This window comes from Trichomonas vaginalis, chromosome III (genome assembly GCF_026262505.1).
Source record: "Trichomonas vaginalis G3 chromosome III, whole genome shotgun sequence".
Classification (NCBI taxonomy): Eukaryota; Parabasalia; order Trichomonadida; family Trichomonadidae; genus Trichomonas; species Trichomonas vaginalis.
In genome coordinates this window covers 10,399,445-10,416,375 of record NC_067205.1, presented here as the reverse complement: position 1 = coordinate 10,416,375, position 16,931 = coordinate 10,399,445, and the positions used below count along the sequence as shown (strand labels likewise).

Here is a 16,931-nt window from a genome sequence, read left to right as displayed (position 1 = left end):
AATATGAGTTTCATAAAACAACGAAGAATATGAAAAGAAATAGAATTTCATAAAACAGCGAGGAATATGAAAAGAAATAGAATTTCATAAAACAACGAAGAATATGAAAAGAAATAGAATTTCATAAAACAGCGAGGAATATGAAAAGAAATAGAATTTCATAAAACAGCGAGGAATATGAAAAGAAATAGAATTTCATAAAACAGCGAGGAATATGAGTTTCATAAAACAACGAAGAATATGAAAAGAAATAGAATTTCATAAAACAGCGAGGAATATGAAAAGAAATAGAATTTCATAAAACAGCGAGGAATATGAGTTTTCATAAAACAACGAGAATATGAAAAGAAATAGAATTTCATAAAACAGCGAGGAATATGAGTTTTCATAAAACAACGAAGAATATGAAAAGAAATAGAATTTCATAAAACAGCGAGGAATATGAAAAGAAATAGAATTTCATAAAACAACGAGAATATGAAAAGAAATAGAATTTCATAAAACAGCGAGGAATATGAGTTTCATAAAACAACGAAGAATATGAAAAGAAATAGAATTTCATAAAACAGCGAGAATATGAAAAGAAATAGAATTTCATAAAACAGCGAGGAATATGAGTTTCATAAAACAACGAAGAATATGAAAAGAAATAGAATTTCATAAAACAGCGAGGAATATGAAAAGAAATAGAATTTCATAAAACAACGAAGAATATGAAAAGAAATAGAATTTCATAAAACAGCGAGGAATATGAAAAGAAATAGAATTTCATAAAACAGCGAAGAATATGAAAAGAAATAGAATTTTAAAACAGCGAGGAATATGAGTTTCATAAAACAACGAAGAATATGAAAAGAAATAGAATTTCATAAAACAGCGAGGAATATGAAAAGAAATAGAATTTCATAAAACAGCGAGGAATATGAGTTTCATAAAACAACGAAGAATATGAAAAGAAATAGAATTTCATAAAACAGCGAGGAATATGAAAAGAAATAGAATTTCATAAAACAACGATGAATATGAAAAGAAATAGAATTTTGTAAAACAGCGAGGAATATGAAAAGAAATAGAATTTCATAAAACAACGAAGAATATGAAAAGAAATAGAATTTAAAAACAGCGAGGAATATGAGTTTCATAAAACAACGAAGAATATGAAAAGAAATAGAATTTCATAAAACAGCGAGGAATATGAAAAGAAATAGAATTTCATAAAACAGCGAGGAATATGAGTTTCATAAAACAACGAAGAATATGAAAAGAAATAGAATTTCATAAAACAGCGAGGAATATGAAAAGAAATAGAATTTCGTAAAACAACGAGGAATATGAAAAGAAATAGAATTTCATAAAACAACGAGAATATGAAAAGAAATAGAATTTCATAAAACAGCGAGGAATATGAGTTTCATAAAACAACGAAGAATATGAAAAGAAATAGAATTTCATAAAACAGCGAGGAATATGAAAAGAAATAGAATTTCATAAAACAACGAAGAATATGAAAAGAAATAGAATTTCATAAAACAGCGAGGAATATGAGTTTCATAAAACAACGAAGAATATGAAAAGAAATAGAATTTCATAAAAAGCGAGGAATATGAGTTTCATAAAACAACGAAGAATATGAAAAGAAATAGAATTTCATAAAACAGCGAGGAATATGAAAAGAAATAGAATTTCATAAAACAGCGAGAATATGAAAAGAAATAGAATTTCATAAAACAGCGAGGAATATGAGTTTCATAAAACAACGAAGAATATGAAAAGAAATAGAATTTCATAAAAAGCGAGGAATATGAAAAGAAATAGAATTTCATAAAACAACGAGAATATGAAAAGAAATAGAATTTTAAAACAGCGAGGAATATGAGTTTCATAAAACAACGAAGAATATGAAAAGAAATAGAATTTCATAAAACAGCGAGGAATATGAAAAGAAATAGAATTTCATAAAACAGCGAGGAATATGAAAAGAAATAGAATTTTAAAACAGCGAGGAATATGAGTTTCATAAAACAACGAAGAATATGAAAAGAAATAGAATTTCATAAAACAGCGAGGAATATGAAAAGAAATAGAATTTCATAAAACAGCGAGGAATATGAAAAGAAATAGAATTTCATAAAACAGCGAGGAATATGAAAAGAAATAGAATTTTGTAAAACAGCGAGGAATATGAGTTTCATAAAACAACGAAGAATATGAAAAGAAATAGAATTTCATAAAACAGCGAGGAATATGAAAAGAAATAGAATTTCATAAAACAACGAGGAATATGAGTTTCATAAAACAACGAAGAATATGAAAAGAAATAGAATTTCATAAAACAGCGAGGAATATGAAAAGAAATAGAATTTCATAAAACAGCGAGGAATATGAAAAGAAATAGAATTTCGTAAAACAACGAAGAATATGAAAAGAAATAGAATTTCATAAAACAGCGAGGAATATGAGTTTCATAAAACAACGAAGAATATGAAAAGAAATAGAATTTCATAAAACAGCGAGGAATATGAAAAGAAATAGAATTTCATAAAACAACGAGGAATATGAGTTTCATAAAACAACGAAGAATATGAAAAGAAATAGAATTTCATAAAACAGCGAGGAATATGAAAAGAAATAGAATTTCATAAAACAACGAAGAATATGAAAAGAAATAGAATTTCATAAAACAGCGAGGAATATGAAAAGAAATAGAATTTCATAAAACAGCGAGGAATATGAGTTTCATAAAACAACGAAGAATATGAAAAGAAATAGAATTTCATAAAACAGCGAGGAATATGAAAAGAAATAGAATTTCATAAAACAGCGAGGAATATGAAAAGAAATAGAATTTCGTAAAACAGCGAGGAATATGAAAAGAAATAGAATTTCATAAAACAGCGAGGAATATGAAAAGAAATAGAATTTCATAAAACAACGAGGAATATGAGTTTCATAAAACAACGAAGAATATGAAAAGAAATAGAATTTCATAAAACAGCGAGGAATATGAAAAGAAATAGAATTTCGTAAAACAACGAAGAATATGAAAAGAAATAGAATTTCATAAAACAGCGAGGAATATGAGTTTCATAAAACAACGAAGAATATGAAAAGAAATAGAATTTCATAAAACAGCGAGGAATATGAAAAGAAATAGAATTTCATAAAACAACGATGAATATGAAAAGAAATAGAATTTCATAAAACAGCGAGGAATATGAGTTTCATAAAACAACGAAGAATATGAAAAGAAATAGAATTTCATAAAACAGCGAGGAATATGAGTTTCATAAAACAACGAAGAATATGAAAAGAAATAGAATTTCATAAAACAGCGAGGAATATGAGTTTCATAAAACAACGAAGAATATGAAAAGAAATAGAATTTCATAAAACAGCGAGGAATATGAGTTTCATAAAACAACGAAGAATATGAAAAGAAATAGAATTTCATAAAACAGCGAGGAATATGAAAAGAAATAGAATTTCATAAAACAACGAAGAATATGAAAAGAAATAGAATTTCATAAAACAGCGAGGAATATGAGTTTCATAAAACAACGAAGAATATGAAAAGAAATAGAATTTCATAAAACAGCGAGGAATATGAAAAGAAATAGAATTTCATAAAACAACGAAGAATATGAAAAGAAATAGAATTTCATAAAACAACGAGGAATATGAGTTTCATAAAACAACGAAGAATATGAAAAGAAATAGAATTTCATAAAACAGCGAGGAATATGAAAAGAAATAGAATTTCATAAAACAACGAGGAATATGAAAAGAAATAGAATTTTGTAAAACAGCGAGGAATATGAGTTTCATAAAACAACGAAGAATATGAAAAGAAATAGAATTTCATAAAACAGCGAGGAATATGAAAAGAAATAGAATTTCGTAAAACAACGAAGAATATGAAAAGAAATAGAATTTCATAAAACAGCGAGGAATATGAAAAGAAATAGAATTTCATAAAACAGCGAGGAATATGAAAAGAAATAGAATTTCATAAAACAACGAGGAATATGAGTTTCATAAAACAACGAAGAATATGAAAAGAAATAGAATTTCATAAAACAGCGAGGAATATGAAAAGAAATAGAATTTCGTAAAACAACGAGGAATATGAAAAGAAATAGAATTTCATAAAACAACGAGGAATATGAGTTTCATAAAACAACGAAGAATATGAAAAGAAATAGAATTTCATAAAACAGCGAGGAATATGAAAAGAAATAGAATTTCATAAAACAGCGAGGAATATGAGTTTCATAAAACAACGAAGAATATGAAAAGAAATAGAATTTCATAAAACAGCGAGGAATATGAAAAGAAATAGAATTTCGTAAAACAACGAAGAATATGAAAAGAAATAGAATTTCATAAAACAGCGAGGAATATGAAAAGAAATAGAATTTCATAAAACAGCGATGAATATGAAAAGAAATAGAATTTCATAAAACAACGAGGAATATGAGTTTCATAAAACAACGAAGAATATGAAAAGAAATAGAATTTCATAAAACAGCGAGGAATATGAAAAGAAATAGAATTTCGTAAAACAACGAGGAATATGAAAAGAAATAGAATTTCATAAAACAACGAGGAATATGAGTTTCATAAAACAACGAAGAATATGAAAAGAAATAGAATTTCATAAAACAGCGAGGAATATGAAAAGAAATAGAATTTCATAAAACAACGAAGAATATGAAAAGAAATAGAATTTCATAAAACAGCGAGGAATATGAAAAGAAATAGAATTTCATAAAACAGCGAGGAATATGAGTTTCATAAAACAACGAAGAATATGAAAAGAAATAGAATTTCATAAAACAGCGAGGAATATGAAAAGAAATAGAATTTCATAAAACAGCGAGGAATATGAGTTTCATAAAACAACGAAGAATATGAAAAGAAATAGAATTTCATAAAACAGCGAGGAATATGAAAAGAAATAGAATTTCAAAAACAGCGAGGAATATGAAAAGAAATAGAATTTCATAAAACAGCGAGGAATATGAGTTTCATAAAACAACGATGAATATGAAAAGAAATAGAATTTCATAAAACAGCGAGGAATATGAGTTTCATAAAACAACGAAGAATATGAAAAGAAATAGAATTTCATAAAACAACGAGGAATATGAAAAGAAATAGAATTTCATAAAACAGCGAGGAATATGAGTTTCATAAAACAACGAAGAATATGAAAAGAAATAGAATTTCATAAAACAGCGAGGAATATGAAAAGAAATAGAATTTCATAAAACAACGAAGAATATGAAAAGAAATAGAATTTTGTAAAACAACGAGGAATATGAGTTTCATAAAACAACGAAGAATATGAAAAGAAATAGAATTTCATAAAACAGCGAGGAATATGAAAAGAAATAGAATTTCATAAAACAACGAAGAATATGAAAAGAAATAGAATTTTGTAAAACAACGAGGAATATGAGTTTCATAAAACAACGAAGAATATGAAAAGAAATAGAATTTCATAAAACAGCGAGGAATATGAAAAGAAATAGAATTTCATAAAACAGCGATGAATATGAAAAGAAATAGAATTTTGTAAAACAACGAGGAATATGAAAAGAAATAGAATTTCATAAAACAGCGAGGAATATGAGTTTCATAAAACAACGAAGAATATGAAAAGAAATAGAATTTCATAAAACAGCGAGGAATATGAGTTTCATAAAACAACGAAGAATATGAAAAGAAATAGAATTTCATAAAACAGCGAGGAATATGAAAAGAAATAGAATTTCGTAAAACAACGATGAATATGAAAAGAAATAGAATTTCATAAAACAACGAGGAATATGAAAAGAAATAGAATTTCATAAAACAGCGAGGAATATGAGTTTCATAAAACAACGAAGAATATGAAAAGAAATAGAATTTCATAAAACAACGAGGAATATGAGTTTCATAAAACAACGAAGAATATGAAAAGAAATAGAATTTCATAAAACAACGAGGAATATGAGTTTCATAAAACAACGAAGAATATGAAAAGAAATAGAATTTCATAAAACAACGAGGAATATGAAAAGAAATAGAATTTCATAAAACAGCGAGGAATATGAGTTTCATAAAACAACGAGGAATATGAAAAGAAATAGAATTTCATAAAACAGCGAGGAATATGAGTTTCATAAAACAACGAAGAATATGAAAAGAAATAGAATTTCATAAAACAACGAGGAATATGAGTTTCATAAAACAACGAAGAATATGAAAAGAAATAGAATTTCATAAAACAGCGAGGAATATGAAAAGAAATAGAATTTCGTAAAACAACGATGAATATGAAAAGAAATAGAATTTCATAAAACAACGAGGAATATGAAAAGAAATAGAATTTCATAAAACAGCGAGGAATATGAGTTTCATAAAACAACGAAGAATATGAAAAGAAATAGAATTTCATAAAACAACGAAGAATATGAAAAGAAATAGAATTTCATAAAACAGCGAGGAATATGAAAAGAAATAGAATTTCATAAAACAACGAAGAATATGAAAAGAAATAGAATTTTGTAAAACAACGAGGAATATGAGTTTCATAAAACAACGAAGAATATGAAAAGAAATAGAATTTCATAAAACAACGAGGAATATGAGTTTCATAAAACAACGAAGAATATGAAAAGAAATAGAATTTCATAAAACAGCGAGGAATATGAAAAGAAATAGAATTTCGTAAAACAACGAGGAATATGAAAAGAAATAGAATTTCATAAAACAGCGAGGAATATGAGTTTCATAAAACAACGAAGAATATGAAAAGAAATAGAATTTCATAAAACAGCGAGGAATATGAGTTTCATAAAACAACGAAGAATATGAAAAGAAATAGAATTTCATAAAACAGCGAGGAATATGAGTTTCATAAAACAACGAAGAATATGAAAAGAAATAGAATTTCATAAAACAGCGAGGAATATGAAAAGAAATAGAATTTCATAAAACAGCGAGGAATATGAGTTTCATAAAACAACGAAGAATATGAAAAGAAATAGAATTTCATAAAACAGCGAGGAATATGAAAAGAAATAGAATTTCATAAAACAGCGATGAATATGAAAAGAAATAGAATTTCATAAAACAACGAAGAATATGAAAAGAAATAGAATTTCATAAAACAGCGAGGAATATGAAAAGAAATAGAATTTTGTAAAACAACGAGGAATATGAGTTTCATAAAACAACGAAGAATATGAAAAGAAATAGAATTTCATAAAACAGCGAGGAATATGAAAAGAAATAGAATTTCGTAAAACAACGAGGAATATGAAAAGAAATAGAATTTTGTAAAACAACGAGGAATATGAGTTTCATAAAACAACGAAGAATATGAAAAGAAATAGAATTTCATAAAACAGCGAGGAATATGAAAAGAAATAGAATTTCATAAAACAACGAGGAATATGAGTTTCATAAAACAACGAAGAATATGAAAAGAAATAGAATTTCATAAAACAGCGAGGAATATGAAAAGAAATAGAATTTCATAAAACAACGAAGAATATGAAAAGAAATAGAATTTCGTAAAACAGCGAGGAATATGAGTTTCATAAAACAACGAAGAATATGAAAAGAAATAGAATTTCATAAAACAGCGAGGAATATGAAAAGAAATAGAATTTCATAAAACAGCGAGGAATATGAGTTTCATAAAACAACGAAGAATATGAAAAGAAATAGAATTTCATAAAACAGCGAGGAATATGAAAAGAAATAGAATTTCATAAAACAGCGAGGAATATGAGTTTCATAAAACAACGAAGAATATGAAAAGAAATAGAATTTCATAAAACAGCGAGGAATATGAAAAGAAATAGAATTTCATAAAACAGCGATGAATATGAAAAGAAATAGAATTTTGTAAAACAACGAGGAATATGAGTTTCATAAAACAACGAAGAATATGAAAAGAAATAGAATTTCATAAAACAGCGAGGAATATGAAAAGAAATAGAATTTCGTAAAACAACGAGGAATATGAAAAGAAATAGAATTTCATAAAACAACGATGAATATGAAAAGAAATAGAATTTCATAAAACAGCGAGGAATATGAGTTTCATAAAACAACGAAGAATATGAAAAGAAATAGAATTTCATAAAACAGCGAGGAATATGAAAAGAAATAGAATTTCATAAAACAACGAAGAATATGAAAAGAAATAGAATTTTGTAAAACAACGAGGAATATGAGTTTCATAAAACAACGAAGAATATGAAAAGAAATAGAATTTCATAAAACAGCGAGGAATATGAAAAGAAATAGAATTTTGTAAAACAACGAGGAATATCAGTTTCATAAAACAACGAAGAATATGAAAAGAAATAGAATTTCATAAAACAGCGAGGAATATGAAAAGAAATAGAATTTCATAAAACAACGAAGAATATGAAAAGAAATAGAATTTCATAAAACAGCGAGGAATATGAGTTTCATAAAACAACGAAGAATATGAAAAGAAATAGAATTTCATAAAACAGCGAGGAATATGAAAAGAAATAGAATTTCATAAAACAACGAGGAATATGAAAAGAAATAGAATTTCATAAAACAGCGAGGAATATGAAAAGAAATAGAATTTCATAAAACAGCGAGGAATATGAAAAGAAATAGAATTTCATAAAACAACGAGGAATATGAAAAGAAATAGAATTTCATAAAACAACGAGGAACAAAAGCTTCATAAAATAATGAATATGAAAATAAATAGAATGCCATAAAACAATAATGAATATGAAAATAAATAGAATGTAATAAAACAATAATGAATATGAAAATAAATAGAATGTAATAAAACAACGAGGAGCAAAAGCCTTATAATACAATAATGAATATGAAAATAAATAGAATTTTATAAAACAATGAAGGATATGAGAAGAAATAAAATTTCATAAAACATTGATGAATATGAAAAGAATTGGAAAAAGTATTTTGTCAATAATTGCACCATGATCAACTAAGTAATTAATAATTTCAGCTGATCCAAATTCGTTTGCAATTGATAGAATTTGCATATTAATATATAGCGAATTTTGTAAAATAATAATGAATATGAAAAGAAAAAGAATATAATTAAGGCTGGGCACTCATTCGGGTGATGAAAAAAAATCAAGTCTAGCAAAGTCAATATATTAAAAACAGTGAAGACTATTATATAGCATTATAGTGCACAAGCTCAAATATTTAGTGATGCATTTCTCGAACTGATCATGTGATCAAATGATTTACCATCTTCAATCATTTGCATAAAGATATTTTGATTTCCGCCTTGAACAGCATATTTTTCAGAATATTTTGTATATTTGGCTCCTTTATTCTTCAAATAAACGAAACAAAGCTCAGATCCGAATCTAATTGCGCAATCAAGTGGAGTTAATTCGTGACGTGATTCCATATTAACATCAAGATTTGGGAATTTACTTTTAAGATCATCAACTTTGTCCCATGCAATGTAGTATAAAGGAGATTCTTTTGGATAAACGTTGAGAATTTGTTCAGTCTCCCAAGATTTGACTTCACGATCTAATAATCGATATAATAAACTATTTGGTTTCATATTATATGAAAATTGGTCTGTAATATTTTTGTAAAGTTCAGCAAATAATCCAATTTTTTTAACAAGCATAGTTGAAAAAGTATCAATGATTCGGAGTGCTGTTTGGCCGGATATTTTGTTAGTTTTGATTAAATCAATGATTTGCGATGATGATTGTAAAATATTATTGGAATTAACGTCCCATATTATTTTTGAAACTTGGGACAGATACTCGAATAGTTTAATAGGTTTGATATCACTAAAAGACATTTCGTCTTTAATTGCTGGCTGCCCAGATACTGACATCGAAAAATTTGTCACTTTTTAACCGAATTTTCTGACAAAAAAAAATAGTCGCCAAATTTTTAAGTGGACAACTTTAGCTTTACTCATCATTATACAATTGTTCATACAATTATTCCACACTCAAACTCTGTCTTTAACCCTGAATAGTTCAGAATCTTGGAAAATCATATGAGACATATCGGGTTTTTATTACAGATTACTTATTAAATATCTCGATACTTTATAACTCTGAAACAAAAAGATATATAATCCATAATTGTGCAATATTTCCAGCCCCATTAACAAAGAAGCATGAAGCTTGGGGATGTTATGAAATATACAAAATACTTTGCTCATGCGGGGACTTACAATTAACAGCATTAAATTATACTCAACACTGTTTGCAACTGCCCATCAAAAAATAGCTAATTTCTTAAATTTAGTAACAATGCAAGCTCTTCTTAACAAAGATAACCTAGGACTCAAAAAATAAAGAATTCTTATTGGTTTATTATTACTTACGTCCTTCTCTCAAAAAATGAGAAGGTTGAAATATTTACACGTCAAAAATAAAAAATAGAAATTAAGTGTTCGATTAAAAAATTGCCAACGATTATTCAATTTTTTCTCCCATGGCTAAAAGAATCCAGATGGAGTTCAAGTTATTAAATGAAAAGAGCCCAGGCTCTGCTACAGCAGAGTTTATTGACAACAACATCAACAAATGGAAAGTTACTCTTCCGGGTCCAGCGGGAACAGCTTATGAAGGCTACAAACCCTTTCTTGAAGTTGAGTTACCGGCCAAGTATCCATTCGAGAAGCCATCTATTAAATTCTCACCATCAATCTACCATCCAAACGTCGATGATGAGAAACTAATTGGCAATTTCTGCTGGGGTGAAGACTACAAGACACAGATGCACATCTTCGAAATTATCCAGACAGCAGCTGATATTCTCAAGAATCCAAACAACGCATCCCCAATTAATATTAAAGCTGCCCAAGAATACACCGAGAATTACGCCCAATTTGTTAAAACATGCAAGGCAAAGCTTGCATCTACACACGGTAAACACTAAACTAAAAGAAATTTAGGGAATTCATTTAAACAAATATTTTTTTTTTTATTTTTTAAGAAATTTAAGATTTAGGATTATCCAAACGAAATAGTTTTTGGAGGATATAAAAACTCCAAGAATAAACCCTTATATTTATTGAAATTTCTTAAATAAAAAAATAATAAAATAACATACATAACATATTTAATTTACAAACAATATATATTAAGATTAATATGTTTCATCATCTGGCTTTTTCATTCTTCTTCTCGAACTTCTTGGATTCTTTGATTTCTTTGTTCTTCCTGAAGGAGGTCTAACATTAAATTCCTCTGTTGTTGAATTCCTATTTGATATCGGTTCACTGCACTTCGATGCTCGTTTTCTTCTTAAGTCATCTTTATCTTGTAAATTGATTGTTGGCAGGAATTTTTCTTTCTTTGCTTGTGGCTGTATAAGAGGAACATTCTGTGTTCTACCATAAGCAAATCCACCACCAACATACATCAAATCTCTTCCTTTTACTCTTTCATTAAATTTAAATTTTCCTTTTGACATTCTTTCTTCTTTTCCATTGTTAGAAATGGATTGTCTTGCAGACATTGTTCTTTGTTTCAGTACCTGGTATTCATTTCTTTCTTGTCTCAGTTCAGATCTTGCACTTTCTATTTCTTCGAACCTTTCATTTACATCTACTGATGTTTTCTCGAATCTTTTCTGCATAATTGATAGTTCTCTGTTTTTCCTTTTAAGTTCGTTTTGTAATAAACTATATTCTTCTTCAAAAACCGTTCCTCTTATTTTAACAATCTTTTTAGTTTCCTTTTCTAGTTTATCGTCTAACTGTTGACGTTTTATTTTAAGTTTTGCTTGTAGATCCATTTTATCAGCAATTTCATTTAAAAGTGTCAATTTCATTCTCATTAATGATGCTAATTCAGGGTTTGTTGCATCAAGGAATATCCATTTGGGTATAGTAATAGGTGTTTGAAGTTCTTCGACTATTGCTGCTTCATAACTCTCCGCTGTAACTAATTCTTTTTCTAATCTGGTCACTTCACTTTTCAAAGCTTTCATAATTTCAACTTTTCTTTTTAGTAAATTTTGTCTTTCTAGCTCTCTACTTAATATTTCCTTACTTTCAAGGATTTTAGCAACTAATGAATCAAAGGAATGAACATTTTGATTTAGAATATTGTTCATTGCTATAATACTTGAATTTTGATTTCTTTTTTCAACCAATTTTTCTGCAATTGTATTTTGTATCAAAGAAATCGATTGTTGAACATTTGATATGTTCCTTTTCATACTCTCTATGTCTACTTCTGCTTCTTGGAGAATATGTCTATGATTTAACACGTTTTTCTCCATGACTTTTGCTTCAGAATGTTTCAAAAAAGTGTCATTTCTTGTTTTTTCATTTACTTTTTCTAATTCTTCCAATTCGTTCTCGAAATGGAGTAATTCCAAGTGCTCACGTACACCTTGTTCATCGAGTGTCATTATTTCATCCTTGAGGCTTTCAGTCTGTCTTTTGCTTGTCTCATATGATTTTTTGATTCCATCTGTTTGGCTTCTTTCAATTTTCAATTTTTGGCCTACAAAATCTCTTTCATTTCTCATTATATCTCTTGATTGAGAGACTTTCTTGATGTTTAACTGGATTTCGTTCAGTTTTATGTTCGCTTCATCTATTTTCTTCTTAGTAGCTTCTATTTTTGCTTCTTGTTGCTGAAGATTGTTATTTGATTCTCGAGATTCATCAATACTTGATCGAATTTCTTCTCTTATCTGTTCAATAATTTTTAGTAACTCATTTATTGTTAGTTTCTGGTTATTTATGTCTTTTTTTGCTGAATCTTGTTGTAATACTTGATGTTGACTTTCAGAAACTTCATTTGCAATGGATTTTTCGATCTCTCGAGTTTGTTTTTCAACTGTATCCGCTTTCAATCTGTATCTTCTCGCATCAAGAATTTCCCCATTAATTTCTCTTTTCGCGTCCAAAGTCATATCTCTGTTCTTTGCAAGGCACATGCGATAGTCCAGCTTTGCTTCTGTAAGTTTCTCTTTGTATTTCTTTATTTCAGCTTGATCTAGTATCAAATCTTTTGCTTCTGAATCTAATTCAACGATTTTTTGCGGTAAATCCTTACTGTTTTCAACTATATCATTATATTTGGCATTTTTATCATTGAATTGTCGTTCATAATATTTGGTTTGAGTCTGTGCTTCGTGTAAATTAATTTTTAATTGATTTACAACGGCATCTATACTTGCACGTTCATCAATATATATGGCCATTGAGTTTTTAACGTTTTCTAAGCGTCTGTTAAGTTCTTTTAAGTCTTCTTTTTTGCTATTATACTGATCATTTATTTCATTTGAAGATAAGTTTGATTTTGTAATTTCTATTTGTATATCACCCACTTTGTTATGTACTTCGACACTTTCTCCGTGTATAGATTCGATGTTTCTGAGAGTATCTTGTATATCTTGTTCGTCAATCTCGATTTGAGGCTTAATTTTCTTTATTTCATCTTTTATTTCGTAAAATTTTGTTCGTGATGTTGATATGTCGTCTGTAATTTGAGAAATTAAGTCTCTATTTGTATTAATTTCTGTTTTAATTTCATTGATCTCTTTTTCGACATCTTGCATTGAGATTTCTGGATCATCATGTATGTTTCCGCTTTTCGCAATTAGATTTGAAAGATTATCAACTTCTTCTTTTAAATTATTAATAATTCTACGAGCTTGTTGTTCTTTATTTGTAGATTCTTCGACAATTACCCATGCTTTCTCGAATTCTTGTCTTAGTGTATTGATTGTTCGTTGATCTGCCTGTGTTAATGATATTATATTTGTAATTTGTTTAGCATTTTTCAAAATATCATCATTAAGTTCATTGCATTTTGCTACTAGAATCTTATTATGTTCGTGAGATGCAATTAAAGCTTCGTGAAGTTTTTCATATTCTATTCGAAACTTTTCTAATGATTTATCATTTACCATATCTTGAACAACACGACTAAAACTTTGTTCTAATTCAGCGAAGTTGACTAATTCTTCAGCATCTGCTATAGAATTAGCAACATTCATCTGAATTAGTAATTTTCAAACGGAAATTTACAAAAATTTCTGACAAACATCAAAATTCGATATTGATGGATAAAAGAAAGTTAAAATAAGGGTTTCGTTTTGCGAAAAAAACGTACAATACGCAATTTCGCTAAAAAAACATTTAGCTAGCAATTTCGACCTTTGACTCCACTCAAGACGTCACTTTTTTAATTTTGTGGTATCATATTTTTGGAAAATCTTTATGAATATTATATAAAAAGTCTCTTTAATATCTATATTTCATATTTTTATCGATTTTTAAAGTTTTTGCGAAAAGTATTCAATTATTTTTGCTATTTTGTCGGGTAAATGTCAGATTTGCGACATTTTCTGATATGATATTCAGATTCTACGTTGATAATAATGCTTATAGAACCCTCTTGCTATTGTGTCAAAATTGCGAAACCGATAGCAAAAATATCTCGCAATATCAAAATTGAGATATTGAGTGAATTATGCATTATAGAGATTAGAAATCTGATTTGTGAAAACATCTCATCAGTTTCTAGCTAATTCAAAAATCTTTACTATCTTATTCGATTAAAATGAAAAGGGAATAGTTTCATTATGCTTTAAATGACAGCCTTATAATATAATCATAGTTTTCGCTCAATATGCAGCATTTTTTTTTCGAAATCTATGGTCAATATCCTAAATACTGATTGCTTTGCATTCATATCTCTTACATTTTCTATACCCACATCACTATTTATTGCTATTCCTATCTTTTTCATTTTTGTTTGTTTCTCATAATTTCTCAAAAAACATGATAACTTGATATTTGTAAATATCATACTTTATAACGTAAATAAGAACTTGACCTATTAAGAAAAGCAGTAATGAAAAGAAAATCTGAAATTCATAAAAATTACAAGGTTCTGATGACAATTAGCTTAATTAAACCAGGTACAAGATTATATAATTGTATTTTCTATCCAATTATCCATATAATATCTTATCCAGAAAAAATAACTTGATCAATACCAAATGATTTTTTAACTAGTAAATAAAGTATTTTCTTTACACACACATTGTATATCATAGTTTTTTTTGGTTTCGCAAAACATCCAAAAACAAATATGCTATAAAAGTGACAATTTTAGCAAAACGAAACCCTTAGTTAAAACTATAGTGGAAATTGAAAGCTTTACAGGATTATCAAGGTTGAAAAATACATATTCCTTCAAGTTTGATTGAAGATTTCATATTCACTTATTTCTGAGGGAAGTAATAATATATCCTTTATTTGAAATTAAAATATTAAAATAATAAAAAAATAAAATTGGCTTGAAATTGAATAACTATTATTAAGAACTAAATCTTTTGTTAGACATTGTTCTTCTGAAAGATGTTTTAGTTCATAATTTATTTCTTCGTTATAATTTTTTATAAAAACTACATTTCCTGATCCTTTTTTATTATTTCTAAGGTAACATTTAATTACTTCTGCATTATCATCTGGCATTTCAAGGACAAAAGTATTAGCACCAGAGTTATCAATGATGTTGCATTCTTCAATATTTAATTGAAAACATGAACGGACACTGATAACTTTATCTTTTACTGAGTTATTAATTATGTTACACTTAAATATATTTATTTTAACACGATAAAAAAAATATCATAAATACAATAATCATCTGTTGATGTATTATTTATTATTGAATTATAAGTAGAGTTTGAATCTAACTGTGACTCTTGTAAAGAGTATCCGCATGTTGAAATCGTTCTATAATAGGAAATATTTATTTTCGTTAAGTATTGAATTGAGTCTATATTAAAAAGTGACTTTTTTTAATATGACCTCTCAAATTTTTATCACTTTTTCATCAATTAATGAGCGGAGGATATTAGGATTTAGTTTCAACAATTGTAATAGTGCGGCTATAAAATATAGAATATACAGATGCATCTATATGAATTTGGTGCTGTTTTCTTATTTTTCTTAAATAGATCACAATTGATTATAAATATATCCTTAATAAATGAGCAATTGCATTCTATTATATAAAAGAGCAATCTTATTACTTTATTGTCCACTTATGCAGAGCATTACTAGACGTATTTTTTTATGAATGAATATAGAGATTATATAATATTGTCTGACAATAGTTTTTCAAAGGGTATTTTGCTATTTTACTTAAATATTAAAAAATACTGTATCAATAATCTTTAAAAACAAATCATTGAAAAAAAATATTAAATAAAAAAAATATTATATAAAATAAATTGAAGGCCCTGGTCTATAATGAGGCCACAGATTCGTATTTATCGATTCCAGGGCTGGATTCCTCTCCTGCCGCCAAGAACAAGACGGCAATTGAGAAAAACGGCCCTGAGATTAGGAAGCGAAGCTTTGGCCTCAGCAACAGCCAGATCCTGTGTCCGTAGGTGTTTCAGGGCTGAAGAGAGAGGAGACCGTCCTTGATAATGGTGATCTCCCTCAAACTCAGCCCTGAGGATTAACCTTGCAGACTCTGGCATCAAGAAAGGCTAGAGCTTCGTATTTAATGATCCCAAGGGCCGGATTCCGCTGAGAATTGTCCGTGATGTGGAAATTCTCAGAAAACTCGGCCTCTAGGACTGTATTGGAAGCCTTGGCCTCATAAGGCTCCAGAGCATGCATGTTCCTTTCTTTCATGGCAGAGTTTTAACTTGGTCGTCCTCATGAGGGACTATCAGGTCGAAACTACACCCTGAGGATTGTACTTGCAGGCCATGGCCTCTGCAGAGACCAGAGCTTCGAATTTACTGCTTTCCAGGGCCGGACTTCTCTCCTGCCGCCCTAGATCAGGACGGCATTTGAGAAAGCCGGCCCTGAGAATTGTATGCGAGGCCCTGGTTCCTGTTGAGGCCAGAACCTTTGTCTATTGGTCTTTCAGGGCCGAGAG

The 16,931-nt window shown here is 28.1% G+C and overlaps 3 protein-coding genes across 3 annotated transcripts; 1 reads left to right on the top strand and 2 right to left on the bottom strand.

The window, feature by feature from the left end:
* Positions 1 to 9,214: 9,214 nt before the first annotated feature.
* On the bottom strand, positions 9,215 to 9,880 carry TVAGG3_0676960 (protein ubiquitination; the record flags this gene model as incomplete). Its single annotated transcript, XM_001314883.1, has 1 exon — positions 9,215 to 9,880. One exon carries the CDS (start codon positions 9,878 to 9,880, stop codon positions 9,215 to 9,217), a length of 666 nt encoding a protein of 221 aa, XP_001314918.1.
* Positions 9,881 to 10,469: 589 nt separating this feature from the next.
* On the top strand, positions 10,470 to 11,009 carry TVAGG3_0676950 (anaphase-promoting complex-dependent catabolic process; the record flags this gene model as incomplete). Its single annotated transcript, XM_001314882.2, has 1 exon — positions 10,492 to 10,938. One exon carries the CDS (start codon positions 10,492 to 10,494, stop codon positions 10,936 to 10,938), a length of 447 nt encoding a protein of 148 aa, XP_001314917.1.
* Positions 11,010 to 11,148: 139 nt separating this feature from the next.
* Positions 11,149 to 14,019, bottom strand: TVAGG3_0676940 (cilia- and flagella-associated protein 58-related family; the record flags this gene model as incomplete). Its single annotated transcript, XM_001314881.1, has 1 exon — positions 11,149 to 14,019. The coding sequence occupies one exon, from the start codon at positions 14,017 to 14,019 to the stop codon at positions 11,149 to 11,151; it is 2,871 nt and encodes a 956-aa protein (XP_001314916.1).
* Positions 14,020 to 16,931: the final 2,912 nt, after the last annotated feature.